This window comes from Aotus nancymaae, unplaced genomic scaffold (assembly GCF_030222135.1).
Source record: "Aotus nancymaae isolate 86718 unplaced genomic scaffold, 86718_ANA_hifiasm-v0.15.2.pri h1tg000019l, whole genome shotgun sequence".
NCBI classification, from domain to species: Eukaryota; Metazoa; Chordata; class Mammalia; order Primates; family Aotidae; genus Aotus; species Aotus nancymaae.
This window is the reverse complement of record NW_026988431.1, coordinates 17,451,554-17,468,610: the sequence shown is the minus strand read 5'-3', so window position 1 is coordinate 17,468,610 and position 17,057 is coordinate 17,451,554. Positions and strand designations below refer to the sequence as shown.

Sequence of the window (17,057 nt, the reverse complement as noted above, 5' to 3'; positions counted from 1 at the left end):
TCTTTAAAAACACTAACCCTTTTCATGAGGATTTCTACCCTCCTAACCTAATAACCTTCAAAGGCCCCACCTCCTAATACCATCACATTGAGGGTTAGGATTTCAACATAAAAGTTTTGAGGGGATGTAAACATGTAGGCAGATAGGCAAACTTATGATGACCAAGAACTGGTTCTGACTTCAGGAAAGGAAGCAGTAAGGGTAATATTTCACTGGAGAAGTTGCTGCCTGTTTCTAGAGACAGGGCTGATTAAGAGCTCTCCCTACATTCCACCTTGTGAAAATTGCCATCACATACCATGTAAAAGTATGAAGTCATCTTTTTTAAACACAAAAATAAGTATGAGTTCATGGTGTAGACAGTGTTAAAAAAATCACTCGCTATATCTAATCTAAAACAAATTTTTCAGTGGCTCACACTTATAATCCCAGCACTCTGGAGGGCCAAGGTTAAGAGGATTGCTTGAGCCCAGGAGTTCAAGACCAGCCTGGGCAACACAGTGAGATCTCAAGCTATATAAATTAAACAGAAAACATTAGCCAGGTGTGGTGGTGCACACCTGTAGTCCCAACTACTCAGGTGGCTAAGGTGGGAGGATCACTGGAGCCCACAAGTCAAGGCTGCAGTGACCCGAGGTTGCGCCAGTCACTGCATTCCAGCCTGGGTAGCAGAGCAAAAGTTAAAAATAAAACAAGTTTTTAATAGTTTTTGGGAACACCCATCACAGAGATTATTAAAGGATTAATAATAATGGTGATCACTGCCATTTAATGAGAGAATACTGTGGGCCTGTGGCTCTACAGAGGTTCCTTCTTTCTATTGCTTTTTATTCTGAACATTCCTGTGAGGTAGACAGTTGGTTTCTGAGCTCTTTCTGCCTCTTAGCCAGTTTGGGCCCCATTCTTCCCATTACCTGCTATTCTGTTGCCCATATTTTCCCCCATGCCATGTATGTTTTCTTCCCCAACTTACATTCCCCTCTGCTTCTCTTTTGTAATCAGCGCATTCCCCTAACCTGTTTGTTGGAGTTCTAACACCAAATTTCGGACTAAAAGAAAAAACCTGTGATGGGTCTGCGGAAAGTATAGGGCCATGGGTAGGCTTTTTATTCCCTCCCTCTTCTTCTTTCTCCTAAATGAAGGCATCAGACTTTTTAACCAGCTAGCAGAGGGCATCTTGAAGGAGTTTGTCTTGTTCAGTATCAAAACCACTGATGTTTAGCCCTCTGCCTAGTACATGGGCATTCAGTGAGTGAGCGAATAAATCCAGTTCACATCGTACATTTATTTAAAAGAGTAGTTTTGCTTGCTCTGTGGAAATGATTTTAAGTATTGACTGGATCATGCAAGTCTCTTGAGCACGGAACTTTGTTGTTTGGCTGAAACACGATTGTACTTCAAGCAGCTGTTCATAGTGAAGGTGTGAGAAGCCTCAGAGAGAAAATCTTCTAAATTAACCACTCTGTATATGGTATAGCCATGCTGCAGAAAGGTATTTTAAAATTAATAACCAAGACCATTTCCCGTGTTTGTCTCTTCTCAGGATCAGAGTACTCCACTAAATGGTTTGGGCAGGTATATTAAGCTCTTCATAGGTTTTTAAGTTTTTAAAACTTTTATTAACGTACTTGAATATACTATGTTGGCACTCTAGAAGCCAACACAATACTTTGGAAATGGTATCGTGGCCAAATTATGGTGGACCCAAGTGTATGTAACAGTGATTTATAACAACAGCTAACAGGGTTGGATGAATGTCCCGATTATTAATATTTAGAGAACCCAATTATAGAATGCATGTTGAAATGAAAATTGAATAACCTGTAACTGGATACTTACCATTCCCCTCCTTCTCCCAGCTAACATGGTTTATAATGTAAACAGTATGGCCATCTATTAGATTCCTTTGAAGGTGAGATTATGGAGATACAAGAGCAAGGAGGAGCCAGTTAGTGGATCAGAAAATGAAACTTCTGTGCTTAAAATGGTCATAAATGATGTAGCTGTGAGCAAAATCTTCTGTCATTTGTCACTAATTTAGCTTCTAGGTGCTAAGATGTGTTTCTCATTTTAAGTATTGTTTACACTTTCCTACGTGTCAAGGACAGGTTGAGAATTGAGGAAAGTTTCCTGCTTATTCAAAGCTAGGTAGGCTTAGAATGGTTTTAACATTCTTTTATCATCCAGTTTACTTGACAGTGGCTATGGGTTTGTTGCAGTTCTGCATCTGTTTTGATACTTGTTTTATAAAGAGAATTTACACAGTAAACAAAAAGGGAGGAGAGATATAATCTTTTTTAATAAACTGTAAAAATTGGGATAGTTGTCCGGGCATGGTAGCTCACGCCTGTAATCCCAGCACTTTGGGAGGCCAAGTTGGGTGGATCACCTGAGGTCAGAAGTTCGAGACCAGCCTGGCTAACATGGTGAAACCCCGTCTCTACTAAAAATAAAAAATTAGCCGGGTGTTGTGGCAGGCGCCTATAATCCCAGCTACTCAGGAGGCTGAGGCAGGTGAATCGCTTGAACGTGGGAGGTGGAGGTTGCAGTGAGCCGAGATCACGTCATTGCACTCCAGCCTGGGTGATAAGAGACTTCATCTCAAAAAAAAAAAAAAAAAAGCATAGTGCCACCATTTGCTTATCTGTTGATGTACTGTTCACAGTGCTGGTCCCAAAGGCGATAACATCTATGAATGGAGATCAACCATTCTAGGGCCTCCAGGATCCGTGTATGAGGGTGGTGTATTCTTTCTCGATATCACTTTTACACCAGAATATCCCTTCAAGCCTCCAAAGGTAAGACATTTCCTTGATTTGTGCTCAAATTTACTAATTCCCACGAGAGAGACTGTTGAGATTTCCTAAATTTAATGTTTAATCACAAAAACTAGATTTATGTCTTAATGGATCTGAGTATTTTCAACATACACAAAATACTTTAGGTTGATTTTGCCTTTATCTGGCAGAGACCATTCTAGGAGTAAGTGCTTTGTTTTGATTATGCTTAAAATTGTGCTATTGAAAGTAATGTCAGCAACCTATAATTAATCTGTTTTCCAGCCCATAGAGAAAGGTTTCTGAACAGTTAAAAGTGGTATCAAGCCAGGTGCAGTGGTGCACATCTGTAGTCCAGCTCCTTGGGAGGCTTGTTTGAGCCCAGTCTGCACAACAAAGTGAGACCCCCAGAAAAGGCAGGTCAGGTCAGGAGGTCAGACAACCAGAGAATCATAAACAACTAGAGAATGAGGCTTGGATTCTGTTCTCGTCCCTGTCATGTTTTGGTCTTGTTCAGTTCTTTACCTCTAGGCCTCAATTTCTTTTCTAGGACAGGTGGGGATTGCCCAAGTCACCCATCTCTCCTAACACTCAATCATCTATGATTCTCATTGAGTCGGAAGGAAAACCCCTTCTTGGGGATTAGGTAGACTGCCAGTTGCAGCAACAAGAAGTAATTGAAAGTCACTTTTTAAAAAAAAAATTGGTAAAATTACAGGTAATTTTTACTTTGTGTTTCAGTGTATTTCACAAATAAAAATTAAGAGACCAAAGAAAGTAACACATGCTCGTGTGGCTTGTGTTCTGCTGTGGCCCTTGCCCATTACTGGCTCTGCCTCCATGGAGACTTGATTTTATAATAGTAAATTCTGTGATTTAGGTAGACAGGATGTCTACTGGACCTGATGTAAAGGTCAGAAAAAAGCAGAAATAGGTATCTCTTCAAATTTGGTAAGCTGTCTGGGTGTGTGGTCATTGTTTGCTAAGTATGTTGTTTAATTATCTTTGTGTACCCATTATATTGCACTCTAGTTTTTAAGAGGTATTTATGATTCTCAGTATTTCTCAAGGCTTACTTTGAGGCAGTGTAGTACTGCCAGCTAACACAAGAGGTCAGCCAACAATTAGCTATTCAAACTTGGAAACGTTAATATTTAAAACACTTAAAATTGCCAAAGGTGAAATTAGGAAGTGTACCTTTCAGTGGACATAACATTTTAAATGAACTTGACACATTTCCTGTGAGTGGTATCAATGAAGACTTTCTAATCAACTTTATTAAACAAGTCTATTTTCTTGACAGGTTTAATTAAAACTGCTTTTATTCACCTTTTTAAAACCTACATATCTGGGAGTTTTTTTGGTTTCTAATTAGGGTCATTCAGTAGAATACTTAGTAAAAAGTTTAGTTGTTTGCTGTTTAAATATTGTTTGACACTTCCTTGATTTTTTAGGTTACATTTCGGACAAGAATCTATCATTGTAATATTAACAGTCAAGGTGTTATTTGCTTGGACATATTGAAAGATAATTGGAGTCCAGCACTAACCATTTCTAAAGTCCTCCTTTCTATCTGCTCACTTCTCACAGACTGTAATCCTGGTAAGCTTAAATTCTTTACCTTGTTTTACTCTTCGTCACCTGAAACATACTTGTTTTCAAAAGGTTTCAAAGGACAAAACTTAATTTTTCTGTACAACTTTGTGAACATAAAAATGTGCTTTTCAAAGAAAGTGTTAATCAAGAGAAGTTCAGTTCTACTAGTTGAGAAACACAACTTCATTAATCGGTATATTCTAGCAACAGGGTATTTTAAACTGAAGACTTACGTAAGTTTGCCTTACGTTTTTACAGTTTCAGTCATTCTTCCTTCTCTGTTTTTCCTGTTGCTTAATTTCCCATACAGTTCTTATAAAACAAATCATAAAATTCTAAGTGTCGAGCCATCTACCTCACAAGCCTCACCTGTGCCTATGGAGTTCTCCACTGAGATGGCACTCAATTTTGAAAATGGTATTTGTTAAATACTCAGTGACTATTGAATTGTGACTTTTTTGGGACTTCATTTCATTTAAAAGAGAGTTTTCTGTAGTCCCAGGTACTAAGGAGACTGAGGTGGGAGGATTGTTTGAACTCAGAAGGTTCAAGGCTGCGGTGAGCCATAAGCATGCCACTGCACTCCAGCCTGGGTGCCAAAGCAAGACCCTGTCTAGAAAAAAAAAACAACACACATTCACAATACAAATACACATGCATACACACACACACACACACACACACACACACACACACGTATATATATATGATTTTCTAGGTAAACCAAATATAAATTTAGTTATTAAAGATCCTAAGATTCAGAGAAACACTATACTTAATTGGAGGTCCAGGTTTTGACCTGGCAGCCTGGCTCTTTAACCAGCCTAAAGGTAAATAGTGTTGCACTGAAACAGCCCCGAAGACTTCACAGTATTCACAATGCTATGATTGGTGACATTGAACTAAAGGTGACGTGAACAGTTGGATATTCATTGTAGTCTGGGGCCCTGACCGTTCCAGTCTGTATTGAACTCAGCCTAACACATAAGAGTACAGACACTCCAATTGGGTGTTGTTTGTTGGGAGAAAAATGGAATGAACTAAGATAAAGACTGACCAGTACACTGAAGCCTGAGCATTCCCTCTTCCCCCACGTTTTAAAACTTTTAATAGAAAAATATCCAGCATGGTAGTGTTTCAAAGGTGGGTTTGATCACACATACTTTGTTGTACATGTACCCAAGCTGTCACTAATTTGTTTGCTAAAGTTTAAAATGTTCTTTTCCTTTCTCCAAAGTAATCTACATTCTTTTCTTCCAGCTGACCCCTTGGTGGGAAGTATTGCCACTCAGTATATGACCAACAGAGCAGAACATGACAGAATGGCCAGACAGTGGACCAAGAGATACGCTACATAAATTGGGTTTTCACAATTCTTACATTATTTGTCTGTCACAGAAGAGAGCTGCTTATGATTTTGAAGGGGTCAGGGAGGGTGGGAGTTGGTAAAGAGTAGGGTATTTCTATAACAGATATTATTCAGTCTTATTTCCTAAGATTTTGTTGTAACTTAAGGTATCTTGCTACAGTAGACTGAATTGGTAACAGCAACTTTTAAAATTGTCATTAGTTCTGCAATATTAGCTGAAATGTAGTACAGAAAAGAATGTACATTTAGACATTTGGGTTCAGTTGCTTTTAGTCTGTAAATTTAAAACAGCTTAATTTTGTACAGGTTACACACATGGCCATTTATGTAAAGTCCCTCTAAAACTACATAATTTTTGTTTAAAACAAAATTGGAATTTGTTCTCCCTTCTTGGAAGGGAACATTGATATTTAAACAGTTTTTAGAGACTGTCATCTCATATATATATATAAAGTGGACACGTGGCTGTAAAACACCATATAAGAAGTAATGTGTTTTATTTTATATGCCAATCTACTTTGTTTAAAAAGGTTTGAATCAGGACTTGTGAAAACCTGTAGTGAAATACCTTAAGCTGTTAACGGTAAGGCGTGGAATAGGAGTTGCTCAGTGGATTGGTTATATGTTGTGGACTACTAAAGTCTGCATTTGTTATTGTGCTAATAAACTATTAAAAACCACCACCTAATACTGGTGCGTTCATTTACTTTAACATTTTGCATAGTGTTACACAGAATGAGTATGATATCTTCTCAAACACCTTGGAGTTGGAGGCAAGTTACACATAGGTGTATTTGCATAACTACCCAAACTTTTTACACAAGTACAACATAAATAACAAAGGTGCTCATTTCAAAGACAGGTTTCAAACAATGAGAGTAAGAATGTATTATTTCATATCAGGCAATAATAAACTTAGACCAAGTAATTAATTATAACATCTAAAGTGCATTAAATGACTTCCTTAGGAATTTTCCTAAGAACCGAAAGTAGATACAAATGGCCTATTTTAAATGGTAATACTACTCCACGTTCACAGACACTTAAAGGCAATCACTATTCAACATACAATTGTGGAATTACTGATTTTTAGTTCTCAGAGCTAGAGTTCCCTTTGTTTTTCCTCCCAGGCAAAGGAAAGCTTGATTTGCTCTGGGGTTGGGAAAGTTTACTTGCTAATAAAGTGAATGGTTCAATCAGAGTTTTCCGATCGGTAACAGTCACCTCCCACAGTCTCACTTTCTCACTTTTTGCCCACTGCTGTGCCACTTCAGCGTCCACTTGTCTTTGCTCAGAAAGGTCGATTTTGTTTCCTAATACAACAATTGCTACCTGAAAGAAAACAGATTGAAAAGATCATACTAGTACTTTGCCAACATCAGTTCCTAGACAAAATGGAGACATGAGGAAAACTGTCTCACTTAACAAACTGCTTCATTAAACTGATTCTCAAGTGTGAGTGGATATCAGATATCACCTTACTCCTTAATGCATTTTTTGTTAAAAATGTAGCTGCTCAGCTGGGCACAGTGGCTCACGCCTACAATCCCACACCTTGGGAGGCCCAGGCACGCAGATCTTTTGAGGTCAGGACCACCCTGGCAAACATGGTGAAACCCCATTTCTACTGAAAATAAGTTATCTGGGCATGGTGGCATGTGCCTGTAGTTCCTTCTACTTGGGAGGCTGAGGCAGGAGAATCACTTGACCCCAGGAGGCAGAGGTTGCGTTAGCTGAGATGGTGCCACTGCAGTCCAGCCTGGGTGACTGCAAAAGACTCTGTCTCAAAAAAAAAAAAAAAAAAAAAAATGCAGATGCTCTGTAGTTTGCTAACTACAAAAAAAAAGTAAGTTACTCAGCTCAGGTATGAATGGAAGATAGACTTGCGAAATTGGCATCTAGGATAAAGACCGTGGTTTCAATGTGTCTGCATTTGTTTGGCTATAACTTGATGTATGAGAGACTTGCAATACAGTACTTCAAGACAAGAACTGGAGCTGTGGGAATTCTGTATCCATGAGAACAGGAATTTTTGTTGTGTTCACATTATTCCCAGTACTAGAAAGGTGCCTGCTAAGTATCTGTTAAATGTATGGGGGAGGAAAAAAAGTATGGGCCAATAGGAACATTTTACACAAATGCTTACCTATACATCAGGCACTAAAGCTGACCAGAATATAGCAGTCAAAGCTCAGGGAGGAGAAAAGAGACCCCAATCAGCTTTTCAGATAATGACCACAAAGATTACACAGGATGCTGTAACAGTAGAGGGAGGGCAGCAAGAACTGTCAAAGGCGGCCCCTGTGAGGAGCAGCAGTTAACTCACCGGACCTTGGACCCGCTGTCCTCTTCCTTCCTGTAAGTTGAGCTTGAGCTCCCTGTGCTCCAGGTAAGGCCATGCCTTGCTGGCAGGATGAAAGTGAGCCCAAAGCTCCAGTTTTCTTGGTAAGTCTCATACTTCATGTCACCCTTCAAACCCTCCTGTCATTCTTCCTCGCCCAGATTTTCATCTTCATGTACATGCCCTGCTGTTACCTCCATCTCCCTCTCCTCCCAACTGCAGAAACTCATTCACTTTACCCCTCAGAATTCAGCAAGACTCGCCCCCACTGCGTCCTCCACCTCTGCTTCGAATGTTCGCTTCACCACCTTTCCTAGTTGCCTTGCAGTCCTGTTTTCCCTATCACTCCCCTCTTACCACCACCACAAGGTCAGGGTAAGATGTCCTCCTTGTCCCTCACTGCTGCCTCCAATGGTGTCCTTCCCTAAAACCCCTGCAGAAGGCTGATGCTATCAGACTGTTGTACCTACTAATGCCAGGCCTGTCCCCCCAACTCATCATAGACCTGGCTCATGGTCAACCTGCCCTCGAGGTTACTCTGGTCATAATTCTTTGTGACTTCACTAGCCATGCAGATGCTGCTTCCAGTAACCTGGTCTCTTATTCTTTGACTTCTCCAATGGTCTCATCATCCTTACCTTAGACATTCGCCACTCCCATGGTCACATCCTAGACCTGTTTTTTTTTTTTTTTCCTTTTTAAAGAGACAGGCTGTCTCTGTCTCCTAGGGTGGAGTGCAATAGCTTGATCATAGCTGGTTGCAACCTTGAGCTGCTGGGCTCAAGCAATCCTGATCCTCCTCCTCAGCCCACCAAGCATCTGGGACCACAGGTGTGCACCATCATGCCCAGCTGTTTTTTTAATTTTTAGAGATGGGGCCTTACTTTGTTGCTCAAGCTGATCTCAACCTCCTTGCTTCAAGCAGTCCTCCTGCCTCAGATCCTCAAAGTGCTGGGATTACAGATGTGTGTGAACCACCACACTCAGCCTACACCTTGACATTGTAACTGGTCTCTGAGATTTCAATTCCAGGTATCCCACTCTGACTCCTGCCTTCCCAGTCATGCCTGATGCCCCCAATGCAAGAATTCTAAACACCACAAGGACATACAACCCACTGGCTCTACTACCTTCATCACTGTCCTTACCCCCTACCCATGTCCTTCATTTCTCCGTACCCAGCTTAGACTAGTTTTATTCACTCCCTTGCCCCCATTATCCCACCATATTCACCTGGCAAAACCCCTCCTTTGTTAACTGTTAACCAGACTCGGTGCCTACACCATTTAGCTGAATAGCTGGAGAAAAACATACAACCCTGCTGGCCCAGATCAAACCACTGATCTCAAATGAACTGGTGTTCTCCAGCAAATGTATTACATTTTATCCATTTACTCTAATGAGACATCTCATACAATTTCCAGTATCTCCTCTTTCTTCCCCACTTTCCTGTCAGCTGATGACCATATTGTTTCAGTAAGAGGCAATTAGAAGAGAATTTCCCCATGCTTCCACCACCACGTCTAACAACTTACCATCTTCCAAGGCCATTCGCTCTGCCTTGAAACCCATCCTCTACCTGGACAAGGATGTCACTCCAGCACTTAGTCCCCTCATCATCAGTTTTCTTCCACTAGCATACAAACACAATGTTACCTCAATAAACGGTCAGGCATGGTGGCTCATGCCTGTAACCCTAGCACTTTGGGAGGCTAAGGTGGGTGGATCACCTGAGGTCAGAAGTTTGAGACCAGCCTGGCCAACATGGTGAAACCCTGTATCTACTAAAAATACAAAAATTAGACAGGCATTGTGGTGAGCACCTCTACTCCCAGCAACTCGGGAGGCTGAGGCGGGAGAATCGCTTGAACCTAGGAGGTGGAGGTTGCTGTGATTGGAGATCATGCCACGGCACTCCAGCCTGGGCAACAGTTGCAAGACTCCATCACACACACACAAAAAAAGGATGATACATCTATAGCCACACAATGAATATTACACATCAGTTACCAGAGGAAAAAATGGGGAGTAGGTGTGGTGGCTCACACCTGTAATCCCAACAGTGTGGGAGGCTGAGGAAGGAGGATGGTTTGAGACCAGGAGTTCTAGACCAGCCTGAACATAACAAGACCCTGTCTCTACAATTAAAAAAAAGAAAGAAGGCGGGGTGCAGTGGCTCACGCCTGTAATCCCAGCACTTTGGGAAGCCGAGGTGGGCAGATCATGAGGTCAAGAGATCGAGACCATCCTGGCCAACATGGTGAAATCCCGTCTCTACTAAAAATACAAAAATTAGCTGGGTGTGGTGGCACACGCCTGTAGTTCCAGCTACTTGGGAGGCTGAGGCAGGAGAATTGCTTGAAACCGGGAGGCAGAGGTTGCAGTGAGCAGAGATCGTGCCACTGCACTCCAGCCTGGTGCCTGGCGATAGAGCAAGACTCTCAAAAAAAAAAAAAGAAAAGAAAAGAAAAAAAAATCTGGGTACTGATATGGAAACAACTCCAAGATATGTTACATGAAAAATAGAAGGTACAGGATAGTATGCTACCTGGTGTTAGAAAGGGGAAAAAGGCTAGGCACGGTGGCTCATGCTCGTAATCCCAGCAGTTTGGGAGGCCAAGGCAGGAGGATCACTTGAATTCAGGAGTTGGGGACCAGCCTGGGCAACATAGCAGGACCTTGTCTCTACCAAAAAAAAAAAAAAAAAAAAAAAGAAAAGAAAATTAGGCAAGCATGGTGATGCACGCCTGTAGTCCCAGCTACTCAGGAGACTGAGGCAGGAGGTTACCGGAGCCCAGGAGTTCTAGGCTGCAACGAGCTATGATCATGCCATAGCTCTCCAGTCTGGGCAACAAACAGAGTGAGACTGTGTCTGAAATAAGGAAGAGGAAAATATTTTTTAATGTATACTCCTATTTGCTTGTATTTATATAAAGAAACTTTGGACAACTGCCCCAAAACTAGTAAAGGGGTAAAATATTTTAAAAAGCATGCTTGATGTACAGGATCTTAGTGGCTGAGGACAGCAGTGGGAACGAGCCTGAACGGTCCTTTTCATATAGGATTTCCATTTTTGAACCATGTGCAAACATAACCTATTCAATTTTTTAAAACCAAACATGAAAATAAATAACCAAAGTCATATGTCATTCCTTTGCCCCAAACCAGTGCCTTCTGATCTCAGTGAAAGTGAAAGGCAAAGTGCCCTCATCACCTACAACACCTCCTAGCCCACTTGGGCTTCACTGCCATTTCCTGAACATGGCGAGCAAATTCCAATCTCAGATCCTTGGCACTAGCTCTTCCCTCTACCTGGAGCACTCTTCCCTCCAGATATCAGCTTTGCTCCCTCCTTCTTTACTTCCTTCAAATATCTGCTGAGTCACCCTACAAAAAATAGCACCCTCATTCCCCATTCTGCTTTTCCACATAGCATCACTCTTTGTAATGTATTAAATATATTTATTTACCATCTCTCCCACTCCGAAAATGGAAGCTTTATGGGGATAGGGACTGTTTTGTTCTCTACCACATTCCCTGAACCTAAAACAACGCCTGGCACATAGTAGTTGCGCAATGAGCATTCACTCAATTAATGTAACTATGGGGGGATTGAAGCATATGAGGAAGGTATTATTAATCTCATTTTACAGATGAGGAAATTGAAGCAGAAAAGCTGAGAAGAAAAGCCAAGATTTAAGTATCTAGTACATGAGTGTTCACTGACCTTTCAACTTTTGTAGGGCAAAGAAGGGTCTCTGGAGGATACCCAAGTAAATAATTATAGCATTTCCCTTGCCTGTTTAGGTCAGAAAGATGGGAAATAGAGGGTAGAGGAGCTTTCATGCCTTCTTACATCTTTTCTGTGGCCTACACAGGTCCACAGAGGAAAATAAATAAATAAATAAAGACTGAGCTTTGTGAACATTGTATCTAGTCACAAAGTAAATTAATATTCTAAATATCAATAACCCAGATGTCCTACCACAAGTAAATAGTTAAAAAGAGTTTGGTACATACCATGGAACACTACTCAGCAAGAAAAAGAAATCAACTATTAATACATGCGGTGATTTGGATGAATCTCCAGAGGATTATGTGAGTGAAAAATGCCAATCCCAAAAGATACATATTGTATGCTTTTAAAGCAGGGGTCCCCTGCCCCTAGGTCATGCGCTGGTACCGGTCCAGGGCCTGATAGAAACCAGGCTGCACAGCAGGAGGTGAGCAGTGAGCGAGCAAGCGTTACCACCTGAGCTCCGCCTCCTGTCAGGTCAGCGGCAGCATGACATTCTCACAGGAGCTTGAGAATCTAATTAGGGATCCAGGATGCGTGCTCCTTTTGAGAATCTAATGCCTGATGATCTGAGGAGGAACAGTTTCATCCCCAACCACCCCCACTCTATCTGTGGAAAAACTGTCGTCCACAAAACCGGTCCCTGGTGCCAAAAAGGTTGGGGACCACTGATTTCTATTTCACTCTTGAAATGACACAATTATAGAAATGGAGACCAGATTAGTAGTTACCAAGGGTTAGGGTGGGGGTGAAGATGGGAGGGAAGTGGGGCAGCTATAAAAGGATAACATGAGGGAACTTTGTGGTGATGGAAATGTTCTGTATCTTGACTGAATCAAGACAAATATGCTGGTTATAATGTACCAGAGTTTTGAAGATGGTAGGTCTGGGGCAAACTGGGTAAAGGATCTCTGTTACTTCTTCAAATTGCATGTGACTATAATTTTCTCAAAATAAAAAGCTTAACAAAAATATATAAAAATCTAGGTTAAGAACATCTAGCCAGTACTTTTTGTTGTTTTTTTTTTTACCATCTAGCCAGGATTGTTAACCAGTATATTATCTGGTTCCCTAGACAATGAAGAGTCTGCCATGAGAGGATCTGGAGAAAGAGTTGAGATAAGAGAGTTCCAGGCATGGAAATAAGCAATTGACAAGGCTTAATAGGAGAACAAAACTACCATGTTGAAAAAACAGAAAGTAGACCAGTGTCAGTGTCACTGGAGTATAGTGAGAGATGGACAGATGACAAAGACGAGACGAAAAGGATAGGCATGGGCCAGGTAATCTAAATCTTTACAGACCATTGTAAGGCACAAGAATCTTAGGTTTAAGTGGTATATGGGTAGAATCCAGTAATTATTAGGTGTTTTTTTTTTGTAAGGCTGAAGACAAGAATCCTATGTACCCAAGGAGATAATAAAAAGTGCAAGGAAACAGCAATACCAAACAGCATGAAATGAATTATGTAGTACTTGAGATAAGAAGTCATTAAAATGCAACTTGTACATGGTAACAAGCAAAAGGCAGAAAGTCAAATTCTGGTCCTGACTAAATTCAGTCAGTTCTCTATTTCTTGGGTTAAGAAAAAAATTGTAGACTGGGCACAGTGGCTCATGCCTGTAATATCAGCACTTTGGAAGGCCGAAGCCAGCAGAGCACTTGAGGTCAGGAGTTTGAGACCAGCCTGGCCAACATGGTGATACCCTGTCCTCACTAAAAATACCAAAATTAGCTGGGCATGGTTGCACACGCCTGTAATCCCAGGTACTTGGGAGGCTGAGGAAGGAGAATTGCTTGAACCTGGGAGGCAAAGGTTGCAGTGAGCCAAGATCACACCATCGCACTCTGCACTCCTGCCTGAGCGACAGAGACTTCATCTCAAAAAAAAGAAAGAAAAAAAATTGTAAAGGTTTTACAGATATTAAGAATGTAGTGATCTGAAAATAAACTACCCAAAAGTCTGTGCTGTAATTTACATGGTATAATTCACATTTGGCATTTTTAACATATCCACTTGCCTCTTTTTTGTCTTTGAACTTATCGATTTCTTTCTTCAGAAGCTCCACTCTTTGAAAGGATTCAAGGTTATTCACACTGTACACAAGAACAAAGCCATCAGCAAATGAAAAATAATGTTTTGGCAGCTCCACGCCTTCCTGTAGACCTCTGGTGTCATAAAGATGTAATTGTTCTTTTACTCCTCGATCTGTTTCTACTGAAGCCATGTACACATCTTCCATTGTTTCACAATCTTCCATTCCTGGAATTAAGAAATGAAATTACTCTTTTTGGCTAAGCCATGTCAATTGCTCAGTATTTTCTTGTTCTTTAGAAACTGGCTTTCTAGGTTTCCTATTTACCACATATAATAATCACATCTTTTTTTTTTTTTTTTTTTTTAAACAGGGTCCTGCTCTGTTGCCCAGGCTGAAGTACAGTGGCTAGATCTTAGCTCACTGCAACCTCCACCTCCTGGGCTCAAGGGATCCTCTCACCTCAGCCTCCCAAGTAGTCCCTCCTAGCTGGGACTACAGGTGCCACCATGCCCAGCTAATTTTTGTATTTTTTGTAGAGATGGGGTTTCACCATGTTGCCCAGGCTGGTCTCGAACTCCTGGGCTCAAGCAATCCACCCACTTTGGCCTTCAAAAGTGCTGGGATCACAGGTGTGAGGCACTGCACCTGGCCTAAACAAAATTATTTTTAAATATATTTCTTCTGTATAAAAACAAAAATTCCTTTCTTGTTTATGATCTTTTAAAAATGCATTTTACCACTTTGTTACATTTGTGCAAGTTTCTCTTCAACTAGTCTCTAAGTTTATTGAGTGAAAGGAACCATTCTGTGTACACAGCAAATATTCGATAAGCCCTTTTTGATAAAGGAATTAAAGGGAAAAGATTAACTCTCTGAATTTTAATACGTAGTAGAGAGACATCTGATAAGACAGGTAAGGTATAGTCCCAGTAACCACCTTCATATTTAAAGATGAAGCCAGGATTAGTGGCTCACACCTGTAATTCCAGCACATTGGAAGGCCTAGGTGGGCAAATCACCTGAGGTCAGGAATTTGAGATCAGCCTCGCCAACATGGCAAAACCCTGTTTCTGCTAAAAATAAAAAAGTTTGCCAGGCGTGGTGGTAGGCACCTGTAATCCCAGCTACTCAGGAGGTTGTGAGGCAGGGAGAATTGCTTGAATCTGGGAGGTGGAGGTTGCAGTGAGCCAAGATCATGCCACTATACTCCAACTTGGGTGACACAGAGAGATTCATCTCAAAAAGAAAAATTATAATTAAAAATAAATATGAGATACATCCAGAAGTAAAATCACATGGGTAACATCCTATACCCCCAATCATATGTTATAGTTTTTAGAAAACTCTAGTTACAGTTTTCCTAAACAACCTAAATAGTGTAGAATGATTTGTTCCAGGTGCCCTACATGAAATGTCCATGAGCATTAGATTACATAAAATCTCCGTAAGTATTAGATTACAAGGAATAATCACATGATGATACACAGATGAGATCATGAGAAACCAAAAATTTACTTTCATCAACATAACTCATAAGGAATGTATTCAGTGTTTAGAAAGGTAAAATTGTTCATAATTTGATTTTGTATATATGTGTCTGTGTCATCCTGTCATAAATTAAGCCTTAAGGTAATTAAAGGTTATCTATTAAAACACAAATCTATTATTGGGTTTTGATTACAAATTGATTTAAAAGCAAAAACTACCAAGCGTTTTGTCATGTGATGTTTTATCCACCAAAAAACCAGTCCAGTTATCCCATCCCCACCTGCATCTCCAAAAGGGGGTCTAAAGCTCAGACCTTTTGATATTTTGGTCCTTTAAAGATCAAATGAAGTCATGAGTCTTCCACTAGTTCTCTGGATCTCCTCTCCCACTCCATGTTGCTGGGCAACTACCCATCTCGCACACCAAGGGAAGACTTAAGGGTGCAATCTCTGGAGAGGGTTAAATAGAGGTTGTCTGGACTGTGGGATAAGGGCTATGAATTCCACAGTGAAAACGGGGCAATTAAGTGACATGCCTGCACACACACATACTGAATGTTGAAGTCCTCCGGCTCTCCCTTTCTGCTCCCAAAACACTGGCAGCCAGGTCTTTATTCCCATCCAGAGGAATCTGGAAAGTCTGGCCAATGGAAAAGCAAACAATTCTAAATATACTGACATCTAGGGTTCCCCAGCAAATACCCCTGCCAGATCACCTAAGTGAAGCTCCAAGTCATGAACCCTAACCAGATGCTTAGACCTTCCAATTGGCTTTTCTTTTTCCCCCCTTGAGATGGAGTCTCGCTCTGTCTCCAGGCTGGAGTGCAGTGGCGCAATCTCGGCTCACTGCAACCTCTGCCTCCTGGGTTCAAGCTATTCTTCCACCTCAGCCTCCCTAATAGCTGGGACCACAGGCGCATGCCACCATGCCCGGCTAATTTTTGTATTTTTGGTAGAGATGGAGTTTCACCATGTTGGCCAGGATGGTCTCGATCTCTTGACCTTGTGATCCGCCCACCTCGGCCTCCCAAAGTGCTGGGATTAAAGGTATGAGCCACCACACCCGGCCTCCAATTGGCTTTTTAAGTCTTCATTATTTATTTTTGAGACAGGGTCTCACTTTGTCATCTAGGTTGGAGTTCAGTGAGACAATCTCAGCTCACTGCAGCCAGCCTCGACTTCCTGGAGTCAAGTGATCCTCCCACCTCAGTCCCCCAAGTAAGTAGGACTATGGGTGCACACCACCAAGCTCCATTAATTCTTGTATTATTTTGTACAGAGGGGTTTCACCATGTTGCCCAGGCTGGTCTCAAACTTGTGAGCTCAAGGTATCTGCCTGCCTTGGCCTCCCAAAGTGCTAGGATTACAGGCGTGAGCCAACGCACTGGGCCTAGGTGTTCATTTTTAACTATGAACAGAAAATTCAAGGACCAGTCTAGAAGGTCCAGCATCCAAAAAGAGAGTTCCAGAAAAAAAGAGCAGAGAACACAGAGGAAAGAAAACAACAACAAAATAATTCAAAACTGAAGAACATGCATTTCCATGTAGAAGGGGCCCTTTAAGTGTCCACTACAGTAAGTGAAAACAGATTGGCCAGGCATGGTGGCTCACGCCTGTAATACCAGCACTTTGGGGGGCCAAGGCAGGCAGAT

General features: G+C 41.3%; 2 protein-coding genes across 3 annotated transcripts in view; one reads left to right on the top strand and one right to left on the bottom strand.

Moving 5' to 3' along the window:
• LOC105727068 (ubiquitin-conjugating enzyme E2 E1) overlaps nt 1–6,425 on the top strand; it is an 86,850-nt gene extending 80,425 nt beyond the window's left edge. The window contains exons 4-6 of the mRNA XM_064378655.1: nt 2,666–2,798; nt 4,232–4,379; nt 5,634–6,425. Of these exons, the coding sequence (XP_064234725.1) occupies nt 2,666–2,798; nt 4,232–4,379; nt 5,634–5,731 (379 nt within the window). The 3' untranslated portion in view covers nt 5,732–6,425. The remainder of the gene's footprint in view (nt 1–2,665; nt 2,799–4,231; nt 4,380–5,633) is intronic.
• NKIRAS1 (NFKB inhibitor interacting Ras like 1) overlaps nt 1,266–17,057 on the bottom strand; it is a 32,511-nt gene continuing 16,719 nt past the window's right edge. The window contains exons 3-4 of one of the 2 annotated variants that reach the window (XM_012466711.3): nt 13,901–14,142; nt 1,266–7,074 (exon numbers count right to left, since the gene is read on the bottom strand). In XM_012466711.3, the coding sequence (XP_012322134.1) occupies nt 6,832–7,074; nt 13,901–14,142 (485 nt within the window). In that variant the 3' untranslated portion in view covers nt 1,266–6,831. Of the gene's footprint in view, nt 7,075–10,804; nt 14,143–17,057 lie in introns of those variants that run through there. The other variant, XM_064378654.1, reaches the window with a different exon arrangement.